The 20,683-nt window shown below is 51.5% G+C and overlaps 4 protein-coding genes across 5 annotated transcripts; 1 reads left to right on the top strand and 3 right to left on the bottom strand.

Moving 5' to 3' along the window:
* Window positions 1-8,754: 8,754 nt before the first annotated feature.
* LMH87_007725 (uncharacterized protein) lies at window positions 8,755-11,013 on the bottom strand (the record flags this gene model as incomplete). The annotated part of the gene is made up of 1 exon (XM_056195198.1): window positions 8,755-11,013. One exon carries the CDS (start codon window positions 11,011-11,013, stop codon window positions 8,755-8,757), a length of 2,259 nt encoding a protein of 752 aa, XP_056047882.1.
* Window positions 11,014-12,520: 1,507 nt separating this feature from the next.
* Window positions 12,521-14,626, bottom strand: LMH87_007724 (uncharacterized protein; the record flags this gene model as incomplete). The annotated part of the gene is made up of 1 exon (XM_056195083.1): window positions 12,521-14,626. One exon carries the CDS (start codon window positions 14,624-14,626, stop codon window positions 12,521-12,523), a length of 2,106 nt encoding a protein of 701 aa, XP_056047881.1.
* A 1,220-nt stretch (window positions 14,627-15,846) lies between these two features.
* LMH87_007723 (uncharacterized protein) lies at window positions 15,847-17,872 on the bottom strand (the record flags this gene model as incomplete). Its single annotated transcript, XM_056194967.1, has 3 exons — window positions 15,847-15,947; window positions 16,060-16,189; window positions 16,247-17,872. The coding sequence occupies 3 exons, from the start codon at window positions 17,870-17,872 to the stop codon at window positions 15,847-15,849; spliced, it is 1,857 nt and encodes a 618-aa protein (XP_056047880.1).
* A 270-nt stretch (window positions 17,873-18,142) lies between these two features.
* On the top strand, window positions 18,143-20,401 carry LMH87_007722 (uncharacterized protein; the record flags this gene model as incomplete). Of its 2 annotated transcripts, none has more annotated exons than XM_056194854.1 (1): window positions 18,143-20,401. In XM_056194854.1, one exon carries the CDS (start codon window positions 18,143-18,145, stop codon window positions 20,399-20,401), a length of 2,259 nt encoding a protein of 752 aa, XP_056047879.1. The 2 variants fall into 2 exon arrangements, with proteins under 2 accessions (XP_056047879.1, XP_056047878.1); XM_056194853.1 differs by having other exon boundaries at window positions 18,335-20,401.
* Between the last annotated feature and the right edge of the window lie 282 nt (window positions 20,402-20,683).

The raw sequence follows: 20,683 nt of genomic DNA, 5'->3' as shown, positions 1-20,683 counted from the left end.
TGATAGCACGGTGTACATTGGGCCATGCCCGTATGGGCGGAAAAGAACGAGGCCAGCCAAGCTGAGGCCCCTAACCCCACGCTTCCCTGCTAGACACCCCCTCCATAACTAGCTCAAAATTGGCAGTGTCTTACCATACTACGTAGACGACGGAGAGCGTTGCCGCTAGTTTGAGGCTCCATATATCACTTTTTCGTGGCAATGGAAACTTACTCGCTGTCAGTCTGTACGGGCAGAAGAGCAACGGCGACTTTGCGTCAAAGCGCCAAAAAAAAAATTCAGGGGAGGATCTACGATGAAGCGTTGCCACCATCTATCTACACCCCAGCAAAGCGTCCTTGCAGCAAAACGAAAAGCTCGCTGCCAGACCCAGCTTGCCAAGGAAGAACCGACTAAGTGAGACCCACAGATTCACTCCTCGATTACCACCAGCCAAGACCGGTGCATCTGCCATGTCAGCAATAGGCAAAGCTCTGTCAACTGGTAAAAGAACCTGGTAGTTTCTGTTACCTTATGCTGAGTGAGTCTTTTACTTTTAGCTCGGCGCCGGAAATTTCGTTCGCAAGAACACTCAACACGCTCTCAGCCTTACCTTTCCTGGAGCCAGGAGGCGACACGGAGGACCCGGCGGAGATTGTACTCTGGATCGAAGTCGGGCGGCGCTTTTTGCTTGGCTAGCATGCTGCTGAGCAGCATCGGCTGTGGTTTAGCGGGCTAGCTTTTCTCGTCTCTCGAAAAGCTCAGAGTCTTTTTTACATAAAGAAAACCAAGAGCAGGAGCGCGATTGGTCTATCACGTTGAAGCTCACTCTCTGTCCGCCCCTCCTTCCCAAACTACAGCAGATGATCTATATGCATATTACAAGTACGGGGCTATCAATGAGATGGACGCGCATTGCCGTTTGCACCACAGCCACTCTAGAGCCATAGAACCGCTACAATTTCGTCTACTAGTCGCTCCCATTGGTACTTTCGCTTTGAAGACGTATCGAAGCGGGGTGTGCATTGTATGACACGCGCAGACCTAGCAAAGATTCCAGTGTCTGCTTGCGCACGCCGAACCGAATCGGATGTCCTAAACCGATTCGAAACAAGCAACATCAGAAGGTTCCTGAAAATGCATGCGTCCAGTCCACTGCAGTCGCAACGCGGTATTGTTTTTGACCCCGAGTAGAGAACGATTTTCCAGGTGGAAGTTTGGCACCCAGCCGCGAGCTTTTCTCGTAAAATTCATGTTTGAGCAACCATTGATGGCCCCCACAAGGCACGGGACCTCCCCGCAGAGCCCGCAGAGCCCGCAGAGCCGCCGGCAATGCGACCTAGCTGCTGCTTGGTTCCGATTTGACGCCGCAGTACAATGTCAGGACCCATTTTGCGATCAGCTTTTGGAGGGGCGATGCAATAATTACATGCAAAGGCTCGAGGAGTTTATCAATCTAAAATCATGCTGCAGCCCTGCGGGGAGGCCTTGCTCCTTGCCGAGCATAGCCCAGTTTGTAGAGCGGCGCCGACCCACCGTCATCAACTAGAGGCTCAACACGCCACCGGCGCCATAGTTAAACTCCTACTTGAATAAGTGCCCAAATATGCCACGTTTGCTCAGCTGCATCGAATATTAGGCAGACCAGGCTTTTGTTGAACAAAGCAATTCACAGGTTTACCTTTGACTGCACAACATCAACCCTGCCACTGCACATCCCGTGTCACGTGCTAGACAATCGCAATAAGACGGCGAGGGGCCCGCGAGAGGGCCGGGAGGGGACTCTCTTCTAGTCAGTGTGAACAATATGATCATTATTGCGAGCTATCAGCTATCTATTCGCGATCTACGTCTTCACTTTCTTCGTGCTAGCCACATCATCCCTGAAAAACCCGCCTCAAATCCATTCCACACCTGCTGAGGTAGATGTTACCTACAGTAGGCCGTGTGACTCTTTGTGATGGCAAGAAAATCAGAAGATCCGTGTATAATTCTTTTTTTGATAATGATAATGTTTTGTCTCTTCAGAAAAGTACTTCAGTTTGATTAGAAACGCTTGCGCCAAAGCAAGACGTCATTGTGTTTTTGCCATAGCACAATAAGAAGCGAGCCTAAGCGAGAACCTAGCGGGAGGTTCTCCAGTGAACAACACAGCTATTATTGCGAGCAACCTGCTAGTTGTCTGCGAACTATTTCTTCACCCCCGTTGTGCTGGCCGCGTCATCTCTGACACTTTCTTGGCGCAATTCACCTTCCTTGTGAACTTTCATCAGTCAATTTCTGTAGATTCTACTCTTAGGTATCATGTACACCCTTCTAGACGTTTTTGAGATATTGCCGGAAATTCTTTTGCAAAGTATAGAAGCATGTCGTGATCGACTGCCTCGCTGTGTCATCTCCCGTAAACTTCTTGACATCGTGTAAACTTATCAGCTTTCTGGCGGCCCGCCAAGTATACTTTTCTTGCAATATTGCTTCAAACCATGCGGCGAAGATACTACTTTCACCCTCGCTTGACAGAAAGCGATTGGTTTCATTGAAGCTCTTGAGCACTGCTATAAGCTCGTCGCGACTCAGCCCTCTAGGATCAATGACATGATGCTGCTTGTCATTGACCGATGTTTTATGTCGATTTGTGAACTCAGCCCATTTTTGAGCTTGCGGAGGCGAACGGGTCATCGTGACGGGTGGACTGCTCTGAATTGGGTCGTTCTTGTTTGCACAATGAATCGTCGTAGGCGAGCTATCCTTGGGAATTATATCGTTTGCCTGTAAATTCTGATCCTTTGCAATGTCGGACATACTTTCATATTTTATGACTTTGGACGTAGCGTTGTTAATACTGTCCCCATTTCTTTTCCTTCTGTAACTGGCGTTCATTCTGCTTTCTCTTAGCTCGAACTCACGCCATATCTGATCAAAAACTTGCTGAACTGTTTTCATAGAACGACATATTTCGCGAAGCTCTCGTTCTGTTATTTCGATCATCAGTCGAATTAAGTCCATGCGAAAGGGTCTTTTCTTATGCAGTCTGCCAAACTTTCTTGAGTAGCTGAATTGGAGAGCTCTGCCTGACGCTAATTTTAGCACCGCCATTTCTGCCAAAATAGGTTGATTTCTCTGTGTAGCATCGTCTCATACATTCCGTTTTAGAACTCACGTCGATTGTGGGCGAGATGCAGGCAGGCAAACTCGCTGAGTACGATCATCCTTAAAACCCGGCAAATAAGATGTATGGATTGTTATTCGATACAAAAAGCCATATAAGACGTCATTTCAGGTTCCTTGAATCAAATACCTGAAGATGAGGGTCTTTGAAGCAGCTCGGTCCGCCCCGCCATCCTCTCTGTCCAAGCTTGGCAAGCCGCAGTGTTGACTTCGATCATTGGGACTTTCACGATTGTGCAATGTGCAAGAGCCCCCCAGACAACTTCAATCGATGTTTTATTGATTGGAAAGACCGTAGACTTTTCACCCGCCCATTTCAGTGGACCGCCACAGAGCTATGCTCATTGTTGAAACTTAGCGTGGCTTTAATTTCCGTTCGGTTCATTACCAGATTCTGTAGTGACATTTGCTGCTGCGGCTTCCATTGTTCGAAAAGATGCTGAACATGCAATGTTCTACTGCCATGTATTCCCGGCAATAAGTCATGGTGTACAACGGAACCAGATTTACGGTACGAACAAGCTTGTTCCTTTTGGCTTTCTCGTCGATTTCAAATCAGCGATACTGCCACCTTGCTTCTCTGAAGTTGATGTCAAAGATATGTTACTCATTTGATGCAGAATGGAGTCCAAATCATCGTTTTGTGTACCCTCTTCATAATAAGCGTACCTCAAAATGGTATTGCAGCGCAAGTTTCCCAGAAAGTGTTGTTCGAATCGATGCTAGCTGAAACTGTGGTTTATGCATTTTGGGTGCTTTTAAAGTGCTTCTCGAAACTATGTGCAAATCTTCCACTGGTGGTTTTAGGAGCTCGGTTTCCTGCCTCTCTGACCGTTCAACCACAAGTGTGTTGTGAACTGTGTACAGCTCTAACCTAAAGTTATTTTTATTTGGGCGAGGCTTGTACTATTGATATCGTTTCAAATGCTGTTTTGCCTGCATTGTCCCACAGAAACGCCTCTTAAGCCGCAGATTTGTATTGGCGCTGCTAGTTAGCTTTGCCATGTTCCAAGACCCTTACGCTAAAGAAGCTTTCGAGGTCAGTATGAGAGACTTGGCGGTAGCTATCCAAAGTCTGCTCGGTGTCAAAATGTCGCCCGCAGTCGCTTTAGATTATTCTGAGAATGCATACGCGAGCAATCTTGTCGACGTCGTCAAAGCCTGTAAGCGTTATTGTGAAAAGATACTAGTGAGTTGATTCAAGTATCCAGTTCCTGTGTTGTTTACTATTAAGATGAAAAGGAAAGAAAATGAATCAACTATACGAGAGCAGAACAGCACTTCTATAGCTTCGAGCATGTGGAAGGTTCTAGAAGCTCGGCGGCACAGCTACCGCGCAAGCGGCTTGCCGGTTACAGTCATTTTTCTCTACGAGAACGACGGATCAAATGGACCCGGGAGCTCTTCTTACGATTCTGAGTTGTTGTTAGATGGTAAGTCACACCCCGAGTGCACCGGAAGAGCTTCAGGGCCACAGAGCCACGTGTTTCTTTCAAGATATGCTGGAAAACATGATTGAAACATTTGTGGCAAGAGGGGTCTATATGATGAACCACTAATATTGAAGCGTGCCTTACTAACAATTTGGTGACCTGGTGATCAGATAGTGGCTCTAATGCAATTGCGAGCGTTACTAGCATGCACGGCGTCGAAGGATGCCTAGATATCCCAATAACGATGTCCCTATGCGCAGCCGCGTCTTGAATTTTGTCCCTCTTGCCTTCCGACAGCGTTTCGCAGGTCGCCAGCTCACTATGCGAGCCCAAGTTTTCCCCATGCCAGCATCCAGCCAAGAGGAGAAAGCTGCGGGCCGTTCTAACATGGGATCATTTTCAGGAAGCCAAAGGAGATGAGCCATACAAGAAAGCCGGCGAGGTACTGCATCACAACAAGTGTTGTCACAACCTGCCTTGGCCAACGCATATATCTGACAATGCCCGCTACTACCTTGAGAACGCACATCACGTGGTAGTAAGAGAGGAGTCAGTGCCGCAGAGCAAACGCCAGCTGGCTATCGAAAATGCGTACGCAAGGACGACAGCAATACAGGCACGGCAAGATGGGGACAGGGCGACGAACGCGTTGCGTGGGGCAGTCAATGCTGACACGTTCCGAGAAGCTCAGATGCTGATGGCTGTACGTAGGCACTTGCCGCTCAATTTTGCGATGTAGCCAGAGTACCAGGCTCTACTGTTGTCCATCCATACCGCGGTGGATGGGTTTCTGGTTGGCTCTGGGGGTGCCGTCGCCGCTGACCTGGGGGCCGCACACACCGCGCATGAGCAGTCGGTCAAGAGGCGGCTGCTGTCTGCTCAGAGCCTCGTCCATAATTCCATGGACGTGTGGTCTTCTCCTCAGCGCAAGTCATCCATTGCCATCCATGCGCAGTGGGTCGACGAAGCGTAATTGCCTCGCAAGGCGCTGCTCGGGCCTCCAAACTCCGCCGGTCCCGTACCCGCGCGGCTATGACGCCTCACTTGATGGGTGTCATGCAGAAGTTCGATCTCACCCACCCGCTCGGCTATCTCACAGGCGACAATGATGTCAAAATCGACACCTGCCTTCCGCCAACTCGCCGAAGAGCTACTGCGGGAACATGGCGTTGTGTTTGATCCAGTGGCCTCTGGGACGCGATGGGCCGACCACATAATCAAGCTCTCGCTTCAAGCGTTCCTCTTCGCAAGCAGCAAAAGGGCCCCGGAAGCGACCACGGAGGAGGGGCAAGTCGAGGTAAACGACGCAACTATTGCCGGTGCGCTGCAGGACGGCATCCATTCGGGAAGTGCGTAGCAAAGACCCCGCAGCCAATCCAAGAGGAGGCTGGATGCTGATGGATGGCTGAGCATGGGGGGCTTTAGGCAAAATGCACAGCATTGCCGTCTTCATTCGCAACTCAACTATCCACAGTGGCGCGTGGGCTGGCATCACGGGGAAGGCATTGGGGCTTGACAACGTTGCACGATGGAACTTCTGGTCATGCTGCTCGAAGCCGCCATCTGCCAAGACGCCGCCATATCCATCTTCCTTCCCGGCACCACGGCGAGCTGGAAGAAGCTCAAAACGACGCATGAAGTTTGCAGCAGTTCTACCAAGCGACCGTGGAGCAGCGAATGGAGTGGGCATCGACAGACCGGGTGCTGTGGAACATGGACATGCTGTTCAAGCAATTTGAGGATGCCAAGGTCCGTATAGAGAGCACCGAGTCTGGAAAATGCTTGATGCAGACAACGTGGAAGATTTTGTAAAGCAATGGCCTCGCTTCGTCCGAAGTTGTACTTGTCTTTGTTGTCCGGAACGAATCGTCCCCTTCTGAGATGGTACTGATCTTCACTCCTTTTACCAAGTGGCGCGAAGCGACGTTTTGTCCAGGCTTCAGTGTTCTCGAGCCTGAGGTCCATGCTATCCCGACCTCGAGGATCTGGGGGGCACCCTCGTACAGCTCCACATCAGTTGACACTAAGCACTCATTCTTAGCCCATCCGCGCCGTAAACCGATTTCAGCTCTTGAAGAGTTTGCAGGGCTTTGCGCTGTCTCTAAATTACCTTTTGTCTTTCGTCGATGATAATTGATTGTGCTACTAATATGACGTCGCGAGCTTGGTACCTTTTGGCTCTTGAGGTTTGTTTGCTATGGCGTAGCTTCCGAAGCAGTTGGACAACACTCGCAACCAGATGCACATCCACGCGTAATTAGGCACGTAGCTATGGTGAGGTAAGTGGCAATGTGTATCCCCTGCCATTAATGAGGGGTCCCAGACTTGATCTATTTGAGTGCGATGCAGTTTCAAAGCGGCATTTTGCAGAAGCCTTCGTTAAGCCCGTTGCTGTCGCTTGCAACTCGGGCACGCCAAGTCTCAGAAGCGATGCGCAGATGGTTGCCCGCCGGTTGTCACTACTTCGGTTATCTCCACATTAGATTTCTTATCTGAACTATTATCTGGCTCAACTCGTCTATAGTCGAGAAAAGGTGCTGAGAACCGGACATTTTTGCTGGCAGGGCTTGGGCAACATGCTGAAGAAGCAATTACGCTCCTTTGACGAGTTGAGGGGAGGTACCAAGTGGTGCCTGAGGCAGCCATTCTTTGGTAGAGAGGAAGTACCATCACCACCCACTTGACATGAATTGGCAATAAAGGTTGAATTGGAGAATTCGTAGACAGATGACGCTTCCATCCGAGAGTCAATTTGAATGAGGACTTGAGCCTCTATCGCGTCTATTAAAGGGCTATATACATCGCCCGATATCGTGTAGAAACATACGCATCAAAAGAATCCTGCCTGCCAGCCTGCTCCCAGCCTCTTTGCTGAGATAACTAGCCTCCAACGTGGCGCGCCTGACGACAGCCATCCACGTGACTACAAGCTACACTCTGTGAGTGAGCGTGACTGCGCCTCTAGATCCATGGCAGACGTGACGATCTAACCGCGAAGCTGCAATCACACATACGTTTTCAAGACAAATGAACAGACGTGGCGAGAAACAACGACGAGTGGTAGCATTGCCGTCACCACAGCCATCTCCATTCTACTTTAAATCAGCGTACGAAGATACCCAACCGATTGCAGAACCACAGCGGCTTCTGCTGGTTTTGGACTTGAATCACACACTCATATGTCGCGAAAAGTCTACGAGCCTGACAGCGTATACTTCACGGCCTGGGCTTGCCCAATTTTTGGATTACGCCTTCCGCAATCATGACGTAATGATCTGGGCCTCTGCAGAACCTCGCACGGTGAACGCAATAGCCCGAGAAGTTTTGTCAAAGGAGCTGTATGGGCGACTGATAGCCTGCTGGGCACGAGACAAGCTTCGCCTGCCTACCGCATTACATGGACAGAAAATTCAAATCTTCAAGCATCTCTCATGGGTGTGGCAGGATGAATTTATCCAGATGAGAAACAAGCAGCCGGGTCAGAGGTGGACACAACGAAACACCGTTCTTGTGGACGACAACGCAGGCAAAGCCGCCAGCGAACCATATAATCTCGTGCAGATTAGTGCTTTTGATGCAACCTCAGCCATGGCAGAGAGCGATGAGGTTCTTGGCCTGTTGATTGAGTATTTAGAAGTCCTGAAACATCAAGGCAATGTTAGCTCGTTCATTCGCCAACATCCGTTTGCAAGCAGCCAGTCGACAGCAACGGACGGTCGACAGTAGTTTTGTCACAATAGTCACAACAGTCACAACAGTCACAGCAAAATGCAGGAGTAGGGTTGAGTCAGAATAGTGCTTGATTCCTAGCTACAGACAAGGCAGCCATACCGTCTGTGATAGGCAAAATACAGATCTTTCAGGGGCTTTGTCCCATACACTATTGACACGGTGGAGGTCTTACTACTCCGAGATAGGCGTGGAACGTGACAAAATCAATGAACAGTACGCTGCAGGAAGTGGAACGGCGGCCATACAAAGTAATACCATTAAGATTACAGCTAGACGTGCAGATAGAAGCATAAAAATACATAAATAAAGGCGAGCGAGAACAAGCATTCGAGCCTGACGAAGACAGATACAGGACCGTAAACAGAGCAGCTTGGCAAGGCGCAGACTGGCTTCTGTGGTGGAGAGCGGGCAGCGCAACTGGAAGAGTCCGCACGCTCATGCCTTAGCCCGCGATGGTCACCCTCCCGCGTGAGCCTTTGCCTGATGCCTTCGTCTTCGCTGCAGCGCCGAGAGACCAGCTTTTCCTTGTAGCATCTGCGTCGAGAGGATCGCCGCGCGCGAAAAGTTCCACCGCTGGCGTAACTGCGGAACTGGCAAAGCGTGCTTGTACTCTTACACCATGCTGCAAAAGGACATAGAGCATCATCGTACTCTCTGGACTGATAGCAATGGTCTCATCCCCGGGCCGCTCCAAGATTGGGAAAATGCCGTGGCTGGTAGCTGATCGTTCGAGACCTTCCGCGGATGTGTCGAGCAAGCCGAGACGAAGCAGTCGCATGATGGTGGACGGGTTTGCTGTCGCAAAGGCGCCGCTCACACTCACCTTCGGAAGCCACTCTGATTCCCACGGCAGACAGCAACAGACGGAAGACTCCACCCAGTATGGCTGTAAAAGTCGTAGGTGAGCGGGGAAGTGGCTTTCTTTCCACGTGAAGGGCTGTAGTAGCGTGTCCCATCGCACGACATCGACTGACAAGCCAGTAAGATACAAAAACGAGGCCGATGTACTGAACTGTGAGTTGAACAGAAATTCCCACCCGAGTCCTGGCGCCGCAAGGTTGGCGGAGAGCCAGGCCGTTGCGGACGCAACCGTGTTAGCCGAAAGCGCCCACGTGCTACGTCCGGCCGCGAGCAGCGTCACAAAGTCATACATCTGCGACTGCATTGCCCATGCACTAGCGAGCGTCGAAGCCAGTGCCATGAATGGCCCACACGCGGTGAGTTGGCCGTACCCAGTCTCAGTTGATGTACGCTCCACCTCGGCACCAAGCCAGTCGGCGGTATGGAGTGGTTTGGGCAACGAAATAGTCGCACCGGCGACTAGCAGGCTAGGCCAAAGCATGGCGATCTGAAGCGCCTCGTTGGCTTGTTCCTGCAGACCAAACTTTTGCACATACATCTCGATGTAGTTCAAGACCAGCTCCGGCTTGCCAAAGAACAAAGGATCACGTTCAATGGAATACGCGTCCACGTCACAAAGGCAGACCATGCTAAATCTCTGGTCTAGATTGTACTGGCTGAACTGTGTCGCGGTGCCAGCAATCGATTCGAGCGACGTCTTGGTTGCGGAGATGGGAGCTTGGTTAAAGCAACAGTACGCCCAAAACTCCTGATAGTCGCTCGTGCCGCCCAGGACGTTGACGATTTCGGCGCCTGAATCCATCACATGCGCCGCCCACCCGGGTTGCGTGTTGACGTTGATGACAGTACCCACCGCAGGCTGGGGGTTTCGAGCCATGGTCACACCCTTTAGCGCCCCAGCTACGGAGTCAAAGTATAGAAAGTAAGCTTTGAGCAGCAAGGCGATGTGGTTGTCTCCAGCTGAAGCACCAAGAACGCGGCCCAGCAGAATGGACTGCGCGCTCTTGTCGTCGTCCAGCTGAAACATATGAGACCAAGCCCGAAGCATGCCCGGGTCAGGATAAGTGCCCAGCTTCGTCGCGAGACCTCTGCTGATACTAACGGGATACATCGCACCCGAGCTACGAGCGCGGATTATTCTTTTGGGAGATATTTCGTAGAGAAGGGGATATCCCTGCGAGTCAGGGATACCTTCAACAGGCAGACCAGGCAGCGCGACTCCTCGTCTGTCTGTCACGACCAAATTGACGGGGAAGAACAAGTCGTAAGCCGCGCCGGCAACGACATTTGTTGACTCAATGATACTCTTATCGATAACCTCTGCTTTACCGAAGCGCGCAGTGATAAAGCGCTTCAAGGACGGAAAGATTGGTGTACTCGCGTTGCGACTCGGCGTGGCTACCTCCTCGAAGTTGGAAAAGTGCGCCCTTCCACGCATCTCTTGGACTAGGCTTTCCACTGACTTGAGAAGCTTTGGCGCAGACCTGGCTGCGCTTGCGCTCGCCGGCGGGGGAGCATTGCTGGGAAATTCGTTTTCGGCTAGAGGTGCATTGGTCGAGAAGATGCTGTGCGGTCCTGTGATGATCGGTGCGTCATCACGCTGAGATTCTCCTCTATTGTCGGACTGTGCCGGTACGTCGTCGGTCATATGGACTTGAACCGGGATTTGTACGGTGGCTCTAGGTGCAGATCTGATAGGCTGTTCGGTTGGTGCCGTGGCCCCAGTGCGTCTCTGGCCGAAAGCCTCTTCCGTTGAAGTTTCTTCTCGGCGGCTCGGAGGCATATTTTCGGACTCAGCGCTCGACAAGTCGTGTTCCTCGCTACTGCTTGTATCAACCATGGTCGGCAAGAAAAACAACAAGAAAAAAAGGAATATGGTGTCCGTTTCGACGAATTCTAACTCCTACGTTGTGTTGATGTGAGCTGCAAGATTGGATCCAAGGCCACGCGTGGCTACTAACAGCTACGCGTCTGCTTGCCTTACGTAAGCCGCGCGCCTGCCGACGTCTTCCAGCCACCAGTTTAACAACCGCCGTACGACGTCCATGAAACGATGCGACAAGCGATAGCTAACCCAAGAATGCTTTACAGCTGCGAATGACTTGGGTAAATGTATCATGTCATGAATTCATCGACGCGCCCAGACACGCTTGCGCAATACCTCTTGCCGAAACGTCGCCATTTGGAAACCCTCGAAGACTCGATGTCACACCAGTCAAAATGAAAAGTACGCGTAGAGTATCGAGTCATAACAGTGCTTGACTCCTAGCTACAAATAAGAGAACCATCATATCTTTTATAGACGAAAGACATCTCTGTCAGGGGCTTAATCCCATACACTATTGATATGGTGGCGGTCTTATTACTGTGTGATAGGCGTGGATTGTGACAAAGTCGGCTCTGCCGTATTTCTTAACCAGCCAACCGTCAAGAGTCGCCAAAGCAGCAACCTTTGACCGTTTGGCTGGCCACTGCGCATGTCATTTTGGTCAATTCCGACTCCGCCGTTGGAAATGTCGTTAACGTGCTTGACGAATAACGCAGGCAGATCCGGCGATATTCACCGACGTGGAGAGTTGAGACCTCGGCCGTCGAGTGCGATCGCCCGTGCTATCACTGTTTTCTCAGCCTCTGAACAGGGTCTATGTGCTAGATTCGATTGCCTTGAAACTTCCGCTTTCGACCGCACCTCGGATTCTGGCACAACTCTGCGGGTAATCTTCGAGTCGGATTCTGTGCCAAAGAAATTCTTCGACGTCCGAAGCCCTTCGGATGCCCTATTTTCGCATTCAATTATTCAGCTACGCAACATTATCGAAATACACTTCGTCAATTTAGAACCAGACCAACCCCGATAGTTTCTCACTGATGTCGCCAGCTGCATAAGGCGAAGCCATAGCATTACAGAGGACGAGAAAAGGCAATGGCTAGGACTGAAGGAGGACTATCGCCGTCTCTACAACTCAGCCTGTGGTGAGGACGTAGTGCTCCCCGACGAGCAGCCGTTGAACCAATCTATTGTGATGCATCTGCAAAACGTGCATTTTGTTTGTGTAGTCCTTGGGCGAACTACTGTAGTGAATTGATGGCCGGAGAATCGGTGGAGATCAAGATGAGATCCTGGCAGAACCGGCGTGGAGAATCCGAGAGACGCAGGGTAGCGCTTACAGAAAGCAGGGCCCGCACATGGCGTTTGGCCCAGGCGATGAGGCATTAGACGATCAGTGCACATTTGTATCGTGTTCGCATTTCTGATGTTGTCAGCCGAGCAACTGCATTAATGGAAGACGTCCGTTCTAGCACTGTATCGCGCAGATGGCATACTTATATTAAAATGGATATCGAACTCAATACAGCATCAGTGATCTTACTGGGACAATTTCCCCCAGGCCGTTATCAGCGAACACAACCACTTCCTCATCAATATGAAGGTTTGCACCTCCACTTAGATACACTTCGAGCTCGTTCTCCAACGCTCCGACCTCGGCTGCCGACGGCCGCCCAGCTCGCCTCCAGTCTGCGGCGAGTGCGCCGTCCACCAACAACGCGCTCGTGACCGTGGCCTCCGGCATTCCCACCAGATACGACACAAGCTGCGATTTTCTGTAGCCGCCGAGATTGTCAAGAGAAGACAGAACTGTGTAAAATGCCTTGATGCGCCGCATTGTCGTCGCAAAGAGTTTGTGTTTTTGCATGTGCCGTCCAATGTCTGTGACCAGGACGTGTTTCTCAAACAGACCTCTCTTTTCCGCTGCTTCTTCCATCCTCCTGCGCAGGGCCACCAACTGAGGCGTTTGCTTCAATTCAATCTGAAGCCTTCTGGGAAATTCAGACCCGTACGTGGACCGTTGCAGCGCCGCCTTGAGTCTGGCATGCATCCCTTCTTGATACTGAAGTGCCGGCGGAAGTGACGCGACGAGTCGCCCCATGTACGGGTCAGTCACGTTGGCAGGCAAGCTCTTAAACCTGCGTTCAATGTCCAGCCTCTCACGCCGCTTGTTCTCTGCGTATATTGTAAGCGACATTGTGTTTGCTTCTGCTTGCCTGGCTGGATTGCTGGCCGACTTGGCAAGTCCTCCCCGCTTGAGAGGGATTGGGATACTAAGAACCGCGCGTTTGGTTGACTCGGCGTCGTTTTTATGGTCAGCAAGATTTTCAGCGAGTCGCTGCTTGCATAGCTGCAATAGCTTAGTTGCGAACTCCTCACGCATTCCTCTGCGGCGCAAGACATCTACTGCTGACAGTATCTCTGTTACCCGACTATTTGCCCCAAACGAGGGTTCGGTTTCCCAATTGCCGTTGACAAAGCTGGCCACAACTCGCGCGAGCGATCCTCTGATTTTGCCATCGGGGCAGCCCAAGATTCGTAAGTATTCGTGATAGCCCCTATCAGCCAGGAGCTTCTTCTCTTGGCCTTTAAGTTTAGCACGCTCTGCTACAGCATTCCAGCCAATTGCTGCTCCATAACTGCCGTGTATAGTTATAATGTCATCTCCATGGCATAAACGCCATTGAACTGAGGGGTTCAATGCCATATTTTGGCAGGACATGTCCACCACTTTCGCGTAGGCAATATTGAGGACGGTATTGATTAGCGTAGTGTCACGATTGCCGCTGTACAACCCACCGACTGTATGAATAAACTCGTCTGATTCGGGAAGAAAACAGACCTGCGTAAATACAGAGTCCTCCAACCATTTATAACCTCGACACACTAAATCTCTTTCATGCTGCCCCATTGCGCCATAGCATGTCGATCTGCGAAAAATGGCTGCGGCTTCCTCGTATATGATGGCCATGTGATAGTGTGTGTGCATAGAATTGAAGTCGGGATAGTCATAGGATGAGAAACAAGCACCTCTTAGCGCTTGCTGCGCGCGACGAACTTCCAGGTTAACGAAATCGGCATTTGGCAAATTGATGTCGATAGCAGAGTGTGTAAGCGCCTTCTCAAACGGTGCCATTAACCAGTTTGAAAAAATGTAATGCCATATCGTAACCCCGTATATAGCGCGCGCCTTGCCGCCGGTCTCATTAAGCTTCTGATGCAGCTTTGCAACTATCTGTGGCCGCGAGGACAGCTGCTGCAAGATTTTATCGCGACTTATAGCCTCCATCACCGAGCGCTTTGTCGAGCGAGGAATGATGCCGTATTTAGATTTCAAAAACGTTTTCAGATCTGTCTGGCTGAAAGCGGACTGCATCCCTGCAGGCGTTCCGGGAACGAGCCACTCAAATGAGTTGTCCATGAAGTCATCGAAAGATTCAACACGCAGCTGCCTCAAGGCCGTCTCCAGTACTTCGCGGATGGCGCCTCGGATTAGACTTGTTGCATATTCTGCTGACCATAGCTGGCCCGTAAAAGCAAGAATATCATCCGGTACTTTGGATTTGTTTGATATCTCTTGCTCCCAATTCACTTCCACCCCGCCACGACCCCAGAGCGATTGCATGTATAGCAGCTGGGTCCAGCACTGAGGGCAACTACAGTATTGCAGCCCGTTTTTGCGCCATAGATCATGCCATTGCTTCGTGTGATCTAGCCAAGTATCCTCATTTCTGAGCAAGAGCTCGGTATCCAACAGCCGGGACCATGCCTTGCTGCACAGGTCTACAGCTGACAGCCAAAGGCCAACAGACGTGACAAATTCGGCGTGATTGCCGACGTTGCGCCGCAGGAACCACACTGTCAACAACTCTTGCGCATTTCCGGGATCAAGTATAAGTAACAGACCTGCTGAGGATACATTGTTCTTGGCAGCGGTTTGTGGAGAACGATGAGGCCAGAGACGTGCACCGCCTTCTTCATCACCAGCGTTTTGCTCTTTGAACTTCCGTAGGACTTCGAAGAATCCACTTTGTGCGTGTTTTGAAAGAAAGTGTAATATAACTGCCGTGCCCGCGCTTGCCTTAGCGGGATGGCGCTCCTCGGCGGAAACAGATGATCTGGAATTGTCTTCCCTTAAAAATCGTGGAATGCCAATGCCGGGAAATAAAGCTTGGTGCACAATAATGACATCCTCAGATGGCAACAAGTGTTTGTCCCAGCGCCGTATGACGTCATCGAGTAGCCTAACTCTGGCTGATAAGTTATAGCGCGCTGCGCAATACTCTTGTTCGTTGCTGAGTGGATCGGGCGCCAGTGAAGTCAATGTTGACCGTTTCTCCCCCCCGGATAGTGGCATGTTGTCAACGCAAGCACCCTCGATGTACGAATATGGAAGAGAACTTGATGTACCGGCCAAAATTGTAACCACACTCCAACCCTGGTTGCTAAGGTGTAAAGAGCAGGGGAGCATTTGATCATCATCGCCACCGTGGCTGTACTGAAGGCAAGACAGGCTGGAAAATATGTAAGGTACCCGGAGGCTAAGCGCACAACACACGCCAGCCATCTGCTCGAGCTCAATGCGAAGGTCGCTAACACAACTCACAGCGGCACGTACCGCCCGCTTCAAGCTGGCCATACTTTCTTGATTCGCATTTTGGAGTCTGCGCAGATACAGAACGCACCACCAAGCACGCTCCACGATGTCGACACCAGCTGGAGTATAGACGACCGTGGGCGACTCAACCAGCTGGTTAGCTTGGGTATAGCTGTTACGACCAAACTTGTCCAGCTCCTTCGAGTTGTTTATCATCTTTTCGTGTGATCTTCGTGCAAAATTCTTCTTTACTTGCTCCAGTCGACGCTGAGCGGCTGTGACAGCAATGGGATTCGCCATCCCCGGTGTATCATAGCACCGTTCCGTCGCGGCCATCGCATTTGGTAACCTATCACGGAGAGAAAGATGCTGCAGCAGTCCACCAACAGGCCACAAAGGCTTGTGCCAGATCTTTTCAGATGCTCGTATTTTATCGTTGCCGGAATTTGTTGAACACTCACAATCAAACTCCGCGATGACTCGCAGGCCACACGAAGATATCAGTTCTAGCGGCGCATGAGAGCTTTTAGTTGCTGTAATGGTCACGACACCGTGCAGTGACAACGCAGGGAATATCTTTCGCGAGAATGACTGGAGACATCCGTCAGAGCAAAGGAGCCCGAGGCGGATGAGGCTCATGATCGTTACCGGCGATGCAGTGATACGTTCTTGCGAACTGATGATGTCTGGGTGCCATGCAATCTCCCATGGTAGCTGACAGCATACAGACGTTGCTGTCCAGAACGGCTGGAGCAACCGCAAATGTGCCGGATATCGCCATTCTTTCAAGCTAAACCTGGATAGAAGCTCGAACCAGGAGATGGATTCCGTATCCAGGCCGGTAAGTTGCAGAAACGATGGCGTTGTTTCGAAATGGTGGCGAAATAGCAGATCCCACCCAGCGCCAGGTTCCGAAGCAACGCTTTGCAGCCACTTTGATGCGCGTTCAAGATCCGAGTGTCCCACGTCCCAGCACCGGCGATCCGATATAATGATGCCAATAAAATCATAGAGCTGTGACTGCAAAGCCCAAGCACCAGCGAGAGTAGACGCCAAGACAACAGCTGGATTGGAGGAGACCAGTCCCTCTGATGGCGTATCGATCTCTATGATATCGGTATTTGGAGGAGTGAAGTTTTCGGTGATCCAATCAGTGGCATGAAGTGCTGCTGGTAAAGTGACGGGCGCATCGGTTTGTAACAGGCATGGCCAAAGCATCGCGATCTGTAATGCCTCATTGAGCTGGTTTTGAATGCCGTTTTGGTGAGCGTAGGTCTCGATATACGAAATAATCAGGTTTGGCTTTGCGTAAAAATATGGTCCATTTGGAGATAATTTCAAAGGAACGTCGCAAACGCAGGTCATTTCCATGCCCAACAACTCATACATGCTGAAAGCCGTTGCATTGATTTGTGCCATGGAAGGCGCTGATGCAAAGACCGCAGGAGCAGGGAGACAGCAGTATGCCCAGAACTCTTGATACCTGCGCGGTTGCCCACACACATTTACCATTTCAGATGAAGGCAAATTGCGGATAACGTGGCTTGAGAATCGCGGATCAGCTATATTCAGTGTTGACAACTGTGTGATGTCGGCATTGTGGCGCAGTATAGTGCCATCCAGGGCTGCAGCAATTGCATCGAAGTATGCCAGATAAGCCTTGACAAACAAGGCAATATGGTTATCGCCGGTGCTAGAGGATCTGTTTACACAGGCTTGTTCTGCGACTGCGTACTTGGTGTTCGCCTTGCCTGACTTCCTAGTTGGACCTGGCGTATCCGCATTCGCACGGGCCGCGCTACGCTTGAAAGAGAACAGAGCGGCGGACGGGCGTGGCTTGACCTGCTTGCTATCAATCGGTGTGTAAAATAGCGGATAGCCAGGCACATCCGGCACGCTGCGAGAGCCTTGCCAGGGTAATGGACAGTTTCGGCCGTCACTTATCGCCAATCGAATCGGAAAATGAAGATTATGTGTAGCTTTGCAGTTTCCATAGCCATGAAAGTTGCTGGCCGCCTCCACAACCCTGTCCACGGAGCAATTGCTCTGGGCAATGCGGAGGACGGAGAATCTGATGAATGTAGGATAGCTTGGCTGCACCAGGCGTCTGTGGGAGACTGCAAGGCTGTGGAAACTCGGACGTCGCTGTATCTCGCGGATCGACTCGTCGATGATGGCCTTCAAGTCTTCGAGGGTTTCCAAATGGCGACGTTTCGGCAAGAGGTATTGCGCAAGCGTGTCTGGGCGCGTCGATGAATTCATGACATGATACATTTACCCAAGTCATTCGCAGCTGTAAAGCATTCTTGGGTTAGCTATCGCTTGTCGCATCGTTTCATGGACGTCGTACGGCGGTTGTTAAACTGGTGGCTGGAAGACGTCGGCAGGCGCGCGGCTTACGTAAGGCAAGCAGACGCGTAGCTGTTAGTAGCCACGCGTGGCCTTGGATCCAATCTTGCAGCTCACATCAACACAACGTAGGAGTTAGAATTCGTCGAAACGGACACCATATTCCTTTTTTTCTTGTTGTTTTTCTTGCCGACCATGGTTGATACAAGCAGTAGCGAGGAACACGACTTGTCGAGCGCTGAGTCCGAAAATATGCCTCCGAGCCGCCGAGAAGAAACTTCAACGGAAGAGGCTTTCGGCCAGAGACGCACTGGGGCCACGGCACCAACCGAACAGCCTATCAGATCTGCACCTAGAGCCACCGTACAAATCCCGGTTCAAGTCCATATGACCGACGACGTACCGGCACAGTCCGACAATAGAGGAGAATCTCAGCGTGATGACGCACCGATCATCACAGGACCGCACAGCATCTTCTCGACCAATGCACCTCTAGCCGAAAACGAATTTCCCAGCAATGCTCCCCCGCCGGCGAGCGCAAGCGCAGCCAGGTCTGCGCCAAAGCTTCTCAAGTCAGTGGAAAGCCTAGTCCAAGAGATGCGTGGAAGGGCGCACTTTTCCAACTTCGAGGAGGTAGCCACGCCGAGTCGCAACGCGAGTACACCAATCTTTCCGTCCTTGAAGCGCTTTATCACTGCGCGCTTCGGTAAAGCAGAGGTTATCGATAAGAGTATCATTGAGTCAACAAATGTCGTTGCCGGCGCGGCTTACGACTTGTTCTTCCCCGTCAATTTGGTCGTGACAGACAGACGAGGAGTCGCGCTGCCTGGTCTGCCTGTTGAAGGTATCCCTGACTCGCAGGGATATCCCCTTCTCTACGAAATATCTCCCAAAAGAATAATCCGCGCTCGTAGCTCGGGTGCGATGTATCCCGTTAGTATCAGCAGAGGTCTCGCGACGAAGCTGGGCACTTATCCTGACCCGGGCATGCTTCGGGCTTGGTCTCATATGTTTCAGCTGGACGACGACAAGAGCGCGCAGTCCATTCTGCTGGGCCGCGTTCTTGGTGCTTCAGCTGGAGACAACCACATCGCCTTGCTGCTCAAAGCTTACTTTCTATACTTTGACTCCGTAGCTGGGGCGCTAAAGGGTGTGACCATGGCTCGAAACCCCCAGCCTGCGGTGGGTACTGTCATCAACGTCAACACGCAACCCGGGTGGGCGGCGCATGTGATGGATTCAGGCGCCGAAATCGTCAACGTCCTGGGCGGCACGAGCGACTATCAGGAGTTTTGGGCGTACTGTTGCTTTAACCAAGCTCCCATCTCCGCAACCAAGACGTCGCTCGAATCGATTGCTGGCACCGCGACACAGTTCAGCCAGTACAATCTAGACCAGAGATTTAGCATGGTCTGCCTTTGTGACGTGGACGCGTATTCCATTGAACGTGATCCTTTGTTCTTTGGCAAGCCGGAGCTGGTCTTGAACTACATCGAGATGTATGTGCAAAAGTTTGGTCTGCAGGAACAAGCCAACGAGGCGCTTCAGATCGCCATGCTTTGGCCTAGCCTGCTAGTCGCCGGTGCGACTATTTCGTTGCCCAAACCACTCCATACCGCCGACTGGCTTGGTGCCGAGGTGGAGCGTACATCAACTGAGACTGGGTACGGCCAACTCACCGCGTGTGGGCCATTCATGGCACTGGCTTCGACGCTCGCTAGTGCATGGGCAATGCAGTCGCAGATGTATGACTTTGTGACGCTGCTCGCGGCCGGACGTAGCACGTGGGCGCTTTCGGCTAACACGGTTGCGTCCGCAACGGCCTGGCTCTCCGCCAACCTTGCGGCGCCAGGACTCGGGTGGGAATTTCTGTTCAACTCACAGTTCAGTACATCGGCCTCGTTTTTGTATCTTACTGGCTTGTCAGTCGATGTCGTGCGATGGGACACGCTACTACAGCCCTTCACGTGGAAAGAAAGCCACTTCCCCGCTCACCTACGACTTTTACAGCCATACTGGGTGGAGTCTTCCGTCTGTTGCTGTCTGCCGTGGGAATCAGAGTGGCTTCCGAAGGTGAGTGTGAGCGGCGCCTTTGCGACAGCAAACCCGTCCACCATCATGCGACTGCTTCGTCTCGGCTTGCTCGACACATCCGCGGAAGGTCTCGAACGATCAGCTACCAGCCACGGCATTTTCCCAATCTTGGAGCGGCCCGGGGATGAGACCATTGCTATCAGTCCAGAGAGTACGATGATGCTCTATGTCCTTTTGCAGCATGGTGTAAGAGTACAAGCACGCTTTGCCAGTTCCGCAGTTACGCCAGCGGTGGAACTTTTCGCGCGCGGCGATCCTCTCGACGCAGATGCTACAAGGAAAAGCTGGTCTCTCGGCGCTGCAGCGAAGACGAAGGCATCAGGCAAAGGCTCACGCGGGAGGGTGACCATCGCGGGCTAAGGCATGAGCGTGCGGACTCTTCCAGTTGCGCTGCCCGCTCTCCACCACAGAAGCCAGTCTGCGCCTTGCCAAGCTGCTCTGTTTACGGTCCTGTATCTGTCTTCGTCAGGCTCGAATGCTTGTTCTCGCTCGCCTTTATTTATGTATTTTTATGCTTCTATCTGCACGTCTAGCTGTAATCTTAATGGTATTACTTTGTATGGCCGCCGTTCCACTTCCTGCAGCGTACTGTTCATTGATTTTGTCACGTTCCACGCCTATCTCGGAGTAGTAAGACCTCCA

This window comes from Akanthomyces muscarius, assembly GCF_028009165.1.
Source record: "Akanthomyces muscarius strain Ve6 chromosome Unknown contig_13, whole genome shotgun sequence".
Classification (NCBI taxonomy): domain Eukaryota; kingdom Fungi; phylum Ascomycota; class Sordariomycetes; order Hypocreales; family Cordycipitaceae; genus Akanthomyces; species Akanthomyces muscarius.
Note: the sequence above shows the minus strand (reverse complement) of the source record. Positions and strands in the feature narration are given on the sequence as shown.